At 30.7% G+C, this 12,816-nt stretch overlaps 1 protein-coding gene across 1 annotated transcript; it reads right to left on the reverse strand.

Moving 5' to 3' along the window:
- Positions 1 to 6,121: 6,121 nt before the first annotated feature.
- LOC129312090 (uncharacterized) lies at positions 6,122 to 10,607 on the reverse strand. Its single transcript, XM_054954665.1, has 7 exons — positions 10,287 to 10,607; positions 10,034 to 10,101; positions 9,228 to 9,331; positions 7,263 to 7,369; positions 6,833 to 6,882; positions 6,642 to 6,724; positions 6,122 to 6,559 (listed from the first exon to the last, which is right to left on the reverse strand). The coding sequence occupies exons 1-7, from the start codon at positions 10,342 to 10,344 to the stop codon at positions 6,445 to 6,447; spliced, it is 585 nt and encodes a 194-aa protein (XP_054810640.1). The 5' UTR covers positions 10,345 to 10,607; the 3' UTR covers positions 6,122 to 6,444.
- Between the last annotated feature and the right edge of the window lie 2,209 nt (positions 10,608 to 12,816).

Raw genomic sequence — 12,816 nt, forward strand, 5'->3', positions numbered from 1 at the left:
CATTCTTTAGTGCTTAATGAATAATGAGTGAATGGTGTTATGGCTTCTGCACTTATTTTGCTATTTACACTCACAACCCAAACAAACTCATATACAATTACTTTGCCTTCTCTAATGAGTGCTTCCTTTGAATTCGTCTTCACCAATTGTGTACCAAACACCTACAATTGTATTGTGGTGTGTGTGTACTAGTTGCTTGTAATTTCTGTACGTAGTTTGTTGTTCATACATGCATTCATATATACAGGTATATATACTTCTATGGTACCATTTACAGGGTAAAAAGAGTATTTTTTTTTTTGATCCTATTGATAGTCATATAGAAAACCCCAATGATTATTGCATTTGTTTTTATGTTTTTGCCCCCATTAAATGTTGAGAAAATTATTAAATATTAAATATTATATTTTTAAAGTATGTATATTTAATAAGGATAATATTAAAAACTTATTAAATTTTTAGAAAGAGTTAATGAAGTTTAAGATTTTTTTGATTTCAGTAAAAATGCTAAAAATTACTTATAAATAAGATCAAAGAAATTATATCATGCTCCCTCTTGAATTATATATAAGTCATCTTATAGAAATAATTGATGGTCCGTTTTTTTAAATTGCTTTGTATAAAAAGATGGATCATTAATTACTTTCATTTTATTTTATCAATTTTCTAGGAGTAAAATAAAATGATAAATATGAAAGAGAAAATATTTTTGAAGATAATTTATTTAATAAAAGTAAATTAAAATATTTTTCTTTTTCAAAAAACATTAATAATTTAATTACTTCTCATTAGTTTCAATGAGGTAGTTAGATGTAAATTTTATATAAGACTAAATAAAGTATATGATCCTATTTATAAGTTATTTTTAATATATTTCACTAGTCAAAAAAATAATAATAACCCTTAAAACTCATTAATTTTATCTAAAAATTTAATAAATTTTAAATTTTTTTCCTATTAAATATAATACTCTTTTCATATTACAATATATGATATTAGTTATTATTTCACGATTCTTAAAAAAAGTTAATAAAAAATTAATTTTTAAAAAAATTTAAATTAAGCATTAAATACTTTATATATGTGTCTTAATATAACAATTAAAATTTTAATGCATTATTTTTTAAAAAAATAATAATAAATAAAGTAGGGATATAGTTTGAAAAATAGTTATAAAAACTATCTAATGCCTTGTATTATTTTAAAATAAGTAGTGCTTTTAGAAAATGTATTATGTTGTGGTCTTCAATGAGTACTTTAACTATTTATTTTCATTCAATGGCATTTAATGAGAGCTAAAAGAGATGATCTGTAATACAAATTTAATTACATGATATTTATAGACGTGATCAAAAGAATTATTCTCTCTTTACCTTATAAATATGACCAACAAATAGTATATGTAGTTAACAATATGATTTCTCTTAATAAATTTTCATTTTCAAATATATAATTTCATCAAATATTCAAATAAGTTCACACAGCTAGCTTATATGTTATAGCGAGGAGAAGTTGTTTGGCATTGCTATTTTTAGATGTTTAGGAACATTTCAAATATCTTGTGTTGATTGCTATACATACACTATTCACATTTCCGATTTAAGTATATGAAGGGCATACATATTCCCATGTTACATGTTAAATTTGAAAGGAAAATATAAATTTCGCAACCTTCTTAATTGTTCTATTAAATTATATATAAGAAAATCAATAAATCTCAATCATTATATCAAATTTTAAAATAAAAAAATGATATCGTTCCTTGAAAATTTTGGATGACTTAATTTAACTATTAGTGGTAAAATCTTTTTTTTTTTAAAAAAAATTCCTTGTCAATAGCGGTTAATGTAAATACAGGTCATTACAAACATCTTCTTTGCCAAAAAAGAAAGAAAAAAAAGCATCTTACTCCTTAAAATTAGAGTTTTGCACTATAATTTTTTTTTAGACATTTGACACGAATTCACTTTCTTGTTTTGAAAAAAAAAACAAAAACAAAAAAGGGAAAAATCTCTAATCTCGTAAAGGTTAAAGAGAGCGCCGATAGATAATTTTTAGATATGCAGGTTTGTATGATGATGCCTTGCCATTTGCAGTTTTATTTATCTATTTATTTATTGGCAATGTTGTTTAATTTTTATTATTTATTCGTCCCTACCAAATGATTAGGGGTGATTGTTTGAAAGTAATAAAAGCTATTAATAACATTATTAAAATAAGAGCGTAAATAATCACACATTTAGACATGCATGTATATTTATGATTATGTCTTGCTGCATGTGATTCTACCTATTATTTCTTTTGAATTCAATAGAAAGTACATTCTATGGCTCACTTCCACATTAATTTAGTCAATAAGTGCAAGACAAAGTAATGATGAAGTTTACTATTATATTCCATCTATCCAAATGATAAGATATTTTAAATAAAATTCATATAACAGTAAACGTTATTAAATATACTTAATAATTTATCTTTTTAAAACAAAAATATAAACATTCAAAAATATCATCATTTAATATATTAAAAAGAAAAAAAATGAAAATTAATTACAGAAAGAGCAGAGGTAATATTATAATTAGTAAATTTAGTAAAACCTTAATTTGGTCAAAGTATTTTATATTTTGAGATAAAAAAATTTCTTCAAAAGTACCATATAATTTGTGACGGAGGGAGTTTTATTTTTCTTTATTGTTAAAAAAAAGCGTCATTCATTAGGGAAAAAAGAAGTTTAAGTGATAATAACAAATATGTCTATATTAATTATAAGGAGCTATGAATATGTGTGGTGTTAGAAACAGTTGTCCTCCTAGTTTTATGATCGTAATATTTATATGGATTTGAGAAATTAGTTTCACTTTATCAGACTCAAAAATAATATTTTTGTTAGATTCATAAACAAAATATAGATTTAGAAGACAATTGCAATAAAATTCTAATAGTTATTCATAACAATGCTTAGATTTGTATGTATTTGGTTACATAATCGGCTCATAGTGCCATTCTGAGCATGATAGAAAAAATGGTTGATGTTACACGTATTAATTTGTATAAACTTTATTTGATTTTAAGGAATTGCATCAATGTTTGCATGTAAAATTAACATTTTGTAAGGCGCAGAAATTAAATAAGTAGGAAAAAAAGCTAAATCATAGACCCAGTGTTGATGATGACTATAAAGTTAATAAATTCTGAAAAAAAAAAATCGAATTCAATTCGAAGTCTTCATACATCCCACAATAATAAATTGCAAGATTCTATATATCATTTAATAGTTATTTACTACTCCCTTCATTTAAAAATGTAAGGTATTTTTTGAGAAGTTGAATGTTAAAAAATATAAAATATTTTTAGCCTTTCGAGGTGTAATCATTATTTTTTTAAAAAGTACTCCTATTGATAATGACTTTATATTTATTGTAGAATGTTTAATAGAGATAAATATAAAAAGATGGGGTTAATTTGAAAGTAGATCATTTCTTTATTAGGACAAAATTTAATTAAAAATGCCTTATATTTTTTTAATAGAGGGAGTATATTTTTATTCTTTTTGGTTAAATTTTCCAAGCGAAACACAATGCATAATTTCTCAATATATAATAACATTAATATGTACCCATCACTATGACAACGATATGAAATGACAGAGTTTTTAATGAATAATTAAGCAAAAACACAAGACTTTCCAACAACTAATAATAATTTTTTTTTAAAAAAAAAGCAGGTGATCGATTGCAATTAAAAACGTCGTAAGTGTAGCTCTTGGGTGTGAAACAGTTGGACTCTAGAGGATAAAAATATATCCTCTGATAATATTCGATAAGGTAATTAATAAAATTTAAGGCACGCGGAAATACCAAATATGTCATGCTGATAGCAAGAGGCACCTTCTAATTCCAAGGTGGTGAATATTATATATACATATATAAAAGTAAAATCTGGTTCTTCTTCTGTGTTTGGCAATACAGACATAGATATAAGAGTACCAGAGATAGATACGCAGCCCTGCAAGCCCAATATTTATATATAATCAACAGTCATCACGCGAGAGATACAACAGAGAGATCCAAACATGAACCAAAATTAACAATACAAGTATATGCTTGTGCGTGCATAAGATCCTTAAACAAATACAACCCCCCCCCCCCAACCCAAACTTTCTCTTAAACAATACAAGGGTTAAACTTAGTGCAGGAGGGTTGGTGATATATATATATATATAGAGAGAGAGAGAGAGAGAGAGAGTGTAGAATAGTAAGCATTTTGAAGTCTTGCAGGAGTTAAACATGCATTCTATTTTTGGGCAAAAAAAAAAAATGCATTCTATGGTATTTGTACTAGAAAACATCCCATGTGCTGTATTCTCTAAATGATAAGATTCTTATCATGCACGCAAATGGGTTTAACTGTTTAACTATTCATGACTGATATTGGCTGAAATTAAAACAAACTATTCTGGATTGATGAATTATGAAGCTTATATAACAGATCTGATATATGTTCTCAGTATTAATTAATTACTTATGTTAGATATTGCTTCTTGTTTTAAATCATGCATGAACATATTAATTAAATCGTTTCTGATCTCATATTCGAGGACAATATGATAAGAGTAAAAGAAATTTAATATCCCTCAAATAAAGTTGATGGTTTGAATATTATAAATGGAAAAATAATACTTAAAGAGCTGGCCTTATTTACACTTGACAATACTTGAATTTAGATTAGTTAATATAGTTTTAGATGGAAAATTAAAAAAAAGGTTTAATGACAGAACTGTATGATTTCGATTCAAGTATCATAACGTGAAATAATAAGGTATCCGTTTGGTTGTTAAGAAAAAGAAAGAAGGAAAAGAATAGATTCAAGAACTAAAGAATAATAAAATGATCACAATATTGAAAGAGATAAGTCAATCATATTTATTAAAAAAAAAGAAAGAAAAAGAGAAAAAAGGTAGGCAAGTAGTTTAATTTATAAGGTTGAGAGTTACGATTTACAAAATTTGTAAAAGGCATAGTAATTCTAACATTTGTAGTATTAGCTAGGTTTTATAATGGAAAAGATAATACCAAGATAAAAATGCAATCAACTTATCATGTTAAAGTAGACACTTTATTTTTAACTTTATTTCTTTAATACATTCCATTCCCATCATTTTCAACTACTCCTCAGATTATATATCATTGGATGCCCATTTTTGTGCAGTTTCATTTATATATAAGGCAGCCTGAATTTTTATCTGAACTGAACAGCAGGTGTTCCCTTATAGTAGCCAATACAAAATAACTACGATCCAATAACTTTATAATATTCGCTTTTGGCAAGTGCTAGCTTTAGTTTCTATTTTCTGCACATATCAATTTGCATCTGCAGGCTTCAGCCTTGTATCAATGCACATTTTTCGCCTTGCAAAAAAGGTTGCCTGATGAATAAAAGAATCCCCCGAAGTCGTTTTCAGTCTCACCTCTAAATTTCAAACCAATGACCCTGACCAAATGTGAGCCTCTCAATAAATTGTCAAATTGTTCAAATTGGCTCACTAAAAAAAGCATTAGTTTATTAGGAGGATAGTGTCTTAGATCACAGGTTTTCCCACTAAGTTTTAATAATGGTCGCTTCCACATATGCAAAGAGGGTTCATCCTACAATTTATAAATGAATAAGGTTCGTTGAATCTTTTTTAAGCTCTGGCTAATTGTTTAAACTAGCTCATCTTTCTTCACTCACAGCTAATAATAATTAACCACATTCACTGCACTGAAGAACTGAATTTAATATTAGTCTCCAAGTTGGTACTCTAGTATCAAGTAATTGCATAAATATACATTGCTTTCCACTAGCCGTCCTGATGCAGACGAATCAAGTGGCATCAATCATGATCTTTAAAAAGTACAAGACGATATATGATCCCTAACTATTATTATCTCGAAGGGATGTTCTTGTTTGGATAATTTAAAACGTACCTCAGCTTTTGTCCTTCCATCAACTGTGCAGCACGCCTATACCGGGTCAGCAGGTGAAGAAACCGGATACAATGTAGCCCACAGCCCTCAAAATTGTTGACAGCATAAAAGGAAATACCATTAAATAAAAAGAACTCCAAATTAGTCCATCAGCATTATTTGAATTCACCTCTGAATAGAATTTTGTGCCAGAAAAGGCAATTAGTTCTATTAAATTTTACAGTATAAGTGTCAAAAAAAAATTCAGGATCTGAACTCTGCCAGTGCTATCTCTGTTATTCAACAGAAACAGGACCTCCCCAAGACAACAACCAATGATCGCTACAAATACAATTCCTACTAGGATGAACTAAAGCTCGTTTGTTTGAACGGTAAGAAGCCATGAAACTAGGATAGTTGCGTTACTTTTACTTGCACACAAAATTTTTACCAACACGTATGATCTCTAAACTCTAGTGGAGCTGCTGGATTAAAAATCCTAGTGAGGTTTTGGCACGAAGCCATCAACAGCAAAGTTCCGAGTGGCAGCAGGAATAGCTAAACGAATCCCGTCAAGTTCTGGTTTAGCAATCACTTGACAACCCAGACGCGATCTGCAAGGCAACTCAGAAAATTAGAGTTGGAATAATCCAAAAAATTAGTATCCAGCTTCTAATTGGTGAAGAAAGAACCCACGTTTCAGTTAGTCCAAAAGCTAGATCCAACATGTCATTTTCTTCATCAGTTGGGTCTTCTAATTTATTATAGTACCCTACATCCTGTAAAAAGTTCAAAAGTTGGACTTCTGTAAATGGGAAGCAGAAACTTGGGACAGCAGCGAAATCATCACAAAAATCACTACTTAATATTTATCATCCACAATGTACCATCACTATAACATGACATGTTGAACAGGCAAGTGAGCCCTCACATGCTCCTGCAAGAACATCGAGTTGTATATTAACTACTTTTGAATAAAAAGATAACTTGTCAATTCAAAAATTGGCCCAGAATAGAGGGAACGGAAATGGATGTATTATAATAAAAGCCCCTCGTTTTAATTAAAATCAGCTACCCGAGAAGGATCAGGCTGTCCATGTGTGGCCCAAAACAGGCTTGGGCATGAGGGATAAAGAAAGAAAGAAAGAATTTCAAAATTACCAAATGTTAAAAGAGCAGTAACAAGAAGAAGCACATTTCATGATAGAAGTAAAGCAATGATTTCAGGGCTCTAGAAACCAAACTTTAAAAGAGAGCACTAGCAACAAGATAAAGTTTCAAAGCGGAAGAATATCACAATGACAGTAAAATTATTGCCTTCAAGTTCAATGTCATTTTCATGAGCAGCTTCTAGCATGGACATTCCAATAGGGACTTTAATTTGCTTCTCCTCACCATCCTTATCAACAAAAGTTACTGATATCCTGCACAGAATTGCATGAGTTAGGGGCAGAAGAATTGTGCAGCTGTGACACATGCTCCAATAGGACCTCATTTTGTATTGGTCAAAATGTACTGTTACTTGATGTAAATGGCCAAAGAGGAATGTCGGAATTTTCAGAGAAATTTTTATGGCTACCCTTTTTGAAAGAAGATTATGCACAACTAGTGATCCCCTAAGTTGAATATGACGAGAGATAGCAAGCTTTACTAGGTTAATGTGTTATCTTGCGTGTTCCATCTCAATTCTGCTGTTGTGGTCTAATCTTTTTCTTCTCTTATTCCAACAGAACAAACAGTGCAGTTTTCCGCCTTGATACACTACATTAAGAACATTCCTTCCTTCCTTTTAAACAATGGTTACATCAAATCGTTTATCACTCATCATCAAAACACATGTTCATTTGAGAAGTCACAGTACCAGAGTGTAAGCTGTCCTAAGGGCACATAATAAGGAATGATGATAAAGAAGATTAACCACTATTAATAAATAGCTGGATTCTTGCTATCTGGAAAAGACGTGAAATGGAAGATATTCAAGGAATCATGAGCCACAGCATCCACCGATCCCTGCTCAAGGATTGCTATTACTTTTTGTCTCTGGTTTAAATCATCAAAATCTTGAGATTAACCAAAATCCTATTCAGATATATCATCCATTGCCAACAAGAAGAATTCTAGATTGGTAGAACAACAAAGGCATGGGGCACTAGAATTCTCAGTACATTTAAGTTCTCTGAACTGTTCAAATTTTAATCATTAAGAGAAAAAAGAAGGGGTTAAATTTCAAGCTCTTCTTTGGGCCAAAAAAAATAAAAATTCAAGCTCTTCCTATTTAGCTTTTTCTCTAACCTTCCCACTCAATTGAGTCAGAGAACTTGTTGCCATTATCACCAGTTAGTGATTCCTCATACCATAACAATACTAACATGCCACCCTACACCAGGCAACAGAATTGCCAATGAATTTAACCATGGCAATGATATGAATCATTAGCTCTGCAAAGTTATGCCAAATTATATTGGGAACGAAGAGTATTTTATAAGCAAGTTCAAGACTCTATTCTGCTGGACCTTACCAGCTAACAGATATTGGATCCATACACCCAGTCCCATGTGTATCTTCAGAAAATATATATACATATATATATTCTCTCAAAATAAACACTCCACATGGCCGTTGATATTTCATTTTTCTTTTTGAAGATCAAGTCTAGAGGATTACAAGAAATCTTGGGGCTATTTGAAACTGTTTTTATATTGTTTTGAGAATTGGTGTTTTATAAAACATGTTTTGAGAACAAAAAATTTAATTAAAAAAGATGTTTTTTTTTTATTCTCTCTTATTCTCCAAAACCATAATCCCAGAACACCTTAAAGTTGTTTTCATTTTTTTATTCTCCAGAACAATTTTTTTTTTGTTTTCTAAAATACTTTTTGAAAGCACGTTACCCAACAGATTTTTTTATACTTTTATTGTGGAAAACAAAAAACTGTTCCAAGAACAGGTTGCCAAATAGGCCACTTAAATCTGATCTGAGAACAGAACTGAAATCAGGGATTAATGTACAGTCAGTGACAGTGTGACAGTTTATATCTCTAGTGATGGCCTGATCAAGTCCACCTCGTGTATGCCAAATGTTTCAGAGGAGTTTACTCCACACAGCAGCTTTTCCAGAAGGTGCTACTAAATTTAACATTAACGGTTAAGATAGCATATATAATGCATTCAACACCATAATATACCATTACTAAACTTCAGATTGAAGTTTATTTACAATAGAATATTTTATTTACAATAGAATATCATCTTCCAGTTCTCTCGTCTCAAAATAAAACTTACGTTTTCTGCTCACCCCCTTCCTCAGGAGTATTGCTAGTGGCCATAGTTGAAAGGTGCTGAGGTTTTTGAAACATGCCTCCCAGACACAATTCAGCAGATGACCCCTGTTCAAAGAAAAAGAAAAGAAAAATATTTAATGTAGAGGCATTGCTTTAAAAAATAAATAACCAAATAAAGCTATTTCTTCAATATTCAAATATAAAAGCGTAAGCAGACAAAACCCAATCACCAATTTGATAACTAATCGCATAATTCTATATGATTAAACACAGTTTCACAACTATACTCTCCCAATAAAAACTGTAACTACATTGATAGCAAAGTTTCAGCTGTCTGGGCTAATCTCTCCATCTAAGTCTTTCTGTTTTTTGCTTAGGAGAAAAACCCAAAACTCGATGAAAAAATTTAGTATTAATCATATCCCTCCCATCAGGACCCACATCTGACACCATCAAACAGGCTGCCGATACAACACAATGCTAGGTTCATATGCATTGCCAATTCATTAGCATTGAAATTAGCTTTCCATGTTTCCTATCTGGGGTTTAACCAGAAACTAGTTCAACTTTTTGGCCATCATGGAGGACTGGCCGCTTCCCATGTTCCCACATTAGAATCCCCTCCAACGTTGGTGAAAACAGGTGATCCCGATATCAAGTTCCCCAGTTCCACCGATTGATAATCTCAAAAGTTCCATCCGTTATCATTTAATCTTTTACGAAATGTATACTTAGACATAGCTTTCAGAAGAGTGCATCGATATATTTAAAATTCTAACTTTGCTGATCCGTTCAAAAATAACTAACCGGAGGATGCAAATGCTGCCCATTAATCCTTCGATTATATCCTGCCCTATAATTGGATATAGACTTTCCTGACAAAGGAAACGAAACGAAGCTGAAATAATGAGTTGAACTATCGATTCAATGCAATTATAGCTTCTCACCGTGCATCTCAGGAAAAGGGATAACTGAAGCAAACTAGGGGCTAACAGAAACTAAAGGGAAAAATAGCAAAGACGATCTTCCCCTCTCCAAATAGTAAATTATGTATATGTACCTCTGGACAACTCTTTGACCATCCAAGCTCCTACTCTGGCTAGCCTTGAATTTAACATGGCAGGGATTAGGAAACTCTCTGAACCCTAATTTGCGTGTGAATTTGTATGAAAATGGTCTCCAGAAAAATTCGAAGCTGAGGCGAAGCCGGCGCTGAAAGTGCGGCACGCCTCCGGCGAACTAAGATATATAATAATGAAAGAGTTTGTGCGATAGCTGAAGGCTGAGAATGGCGGTGACCTACAGGAATTGAGCTTCTGAGGTTCTTACCCATCTTCCTTTTTCCACAACTCCCATTTCGGCCTCATGCATGATCCGACTTGACCCGGTTCCATTTTTTGAAAACAAAATTTCCACAGCCTGGTCTATTTTATAAATTTTAAGATTGTTTTGTTTTAAATTAAAATATTTAAATTATTTTTAAAAAATAAAAAAGAGGTTTCAAAAATAATAAAGTTAAGAGATAAAAATATTTTAAAAATTTTAAAAAAATATTAGGTATTCTTACTTTTTAGCTGAAAAGTGCAATTTCATCCTGTTACTAATATTTATTAATTTTAATCATTAAATATTACTTTTGACCAAAAGGACCCCTTCTGTTTCCTAATAATCAATGAGTCAAATCCTTCATTTTTAATCCCTTGCTCGCCCAGATCCTTCCTCTTTCGTGTTGATTTTTGGGCTCACGAGCAGAAAGAAAGGGATCTTTGGGTTCCTTTTCTTGCCCCTCATGATCCCTCCAATTCCTTTCCTCATTTGAAATCAAGCATCCTCATCTTCGCCTCCCATCGCTTATTGTGGTTACTTGATTTTACCACCGCTATTGGAAGCTTTACCTTCGTGATTCCCTTGGGCACAATCTCCTACATTTTCACACACACACACACACACAAAAAAAAAAAAAATTCTCTCAAATCCATGTTTGCTTCCCCATGGATGCGTTTCTAGCATTCTTCATTGTCAGATGGTAAAGTTACTAACTTGGTTTTGACATTCAGATTAGTGGTGACGATTGTCATGAGAGGTAAGGGGGCTAGTGATTTATTCTTGTCAAAATTTTGGAAAAGCTAGCAGACAAGAGCTTGGGAATTGCAGAGTGAGCTAAGTTCAAGTTCTAAATTTTAAAGGGTGTTTTCTTCTTTAGTTGCATATGCTTTTCAGTTTTTATTCCAATTTTTTTAATTTTTATACCTTTCATCGGACATTAATACAAGGTCATAGCTTAAAAGATGAATAGGTTTGTGAAATTCAAGTACGGTGAAGGTCAATTTATCTGTTCAATTTTAATATATACATGAAAGCTCAAATTTTAATGCAGGGATTGAGGAAATATCATGACATAAAACACTAAAAGGACTATAATTCATGCAATAGAATCTTCTTCTTGCGTAAGGGGAAATCATGTCGTCACTTGCAATAATAAGATCTATGGAGGAATGGGAAATGGCTAAGCCGATGGAAGGAAAGAGTCTTGACCTTATTGTGGAAGGTAACTAGGTAATAGTACTAACTATTGGATCGGAGAGAATGAGAGTCATGGGAAGAAGGATTGCATGTGTTCCGTGCAATGAATTTTTTTTTAATTTTTTTGAAAAATACCATGTGATTGCCACTTGATGAAGAAAAAGTCAAAGTAATGGTTGATAAATGATAGGATAAAATTGTTTTTTTTTAAAAAAAAACTTTCGAGACGACATTGCTCCAACTAAAAAGTGAGAGTATCTAGTGTTTTTTAAAACTTTTAGGACATTTTTGTCCCATAATTCAAAATAATATTATACGGTCTATTTATGTTTTGCTTTTTAGTTGGGAGTTATATTTAAAATTTCATTTACTTTTATTCTTTATATTTTTATTATATTAATATTAATGAAGTTGATAGAAATTACTTATAAATAGAATTAAAGGGAGTAGTACATAAAGATCTACTGCTTCTCTTTTTAGTTTTCATCAACATTTTATAATCGTTTAGCAAAAAAACATTTTATAATCTCTCTTACATTTTTACAAATTTCTAACATGGGGGGCATCAAATTCCTCAAATCACACTTAACCAAACAAATACACACACACAAAAGTTAAAGAATTAGGTGCAATTTATAAATGGTATAAATTGTTTCCACTTTATTGAAGGCGTTTAGTTTAAGTAATCAAAAAAGTTAAATTAGCTTACTATGGAATCATGATTTCAACTTGTGAAACTGCTATTGATTATAATAATAAGGTTCATATTAGTTTGGGTAAGAGATAATAATTCCTTTATTTTAGAAAAAAATAAAATAATATTTGAGATACAAACTCCTGATTAAATTGTAGTTTGAGTGTGTGTTTGGTATCAAACTATTCAGGATATATTTGGATCTTAACTAGGTAAAATTGATTATGAAAAAATCAATTAACAAAATAAATTTTAATTATAACTAATTTTGTTAAAATGTAATGATGTTTGGATAATAGAATAAAGGAGAAGAATCTAAGGGTTATAGATTTTGAGGAGGAGGCAAATGGTATAATTTTATCCACAATACATG

The sequence above is a fragment of the Prosopis cineraria genome, unplaced genomic scaffold (assembly GCF_029017545.1).
Source record: "Prosopis cineraria cultivar Desert tree isolate PC_DT_omini unplaced genomic scaffold, ASM2901754v1 PC5, whole genome shotgun sequence".
Lineage (NCBI taxonomy): Eukaryota > Viridiplantae > Streptophyta > Magnoliopsida > Fabales > Fabaceae > Prosopis > Prosopis cineraria.

What these genes read in the sequence shown, in the direction of transcription:
- LOC129312090 (XM_054954665.1), bottom strand. Translation starts at nt 10,344, where the DNA reads ATGTTAAATTCAAGGCTAGCCAGAGTAGGAGCTTGGATGGTCAAAGAG. An exon ending in GGCAGCATTTGCATCCTCCG is followed by an intron (nt 9,332 to 10,033) that starts GTTAGTTATTTT and finishes TTCTTTGAACAG; the next exon opens with GGGTCATCTGCTGAATTGTG. An exon ending in CATGTCATGTTATAGTGATG is followed by an intron (nt 6,725 to 6,832) that starts GTACATTGTGGA and finishes AACTTTTTACAG; the next exon opens with GATGTAGGGTACTATAATAA.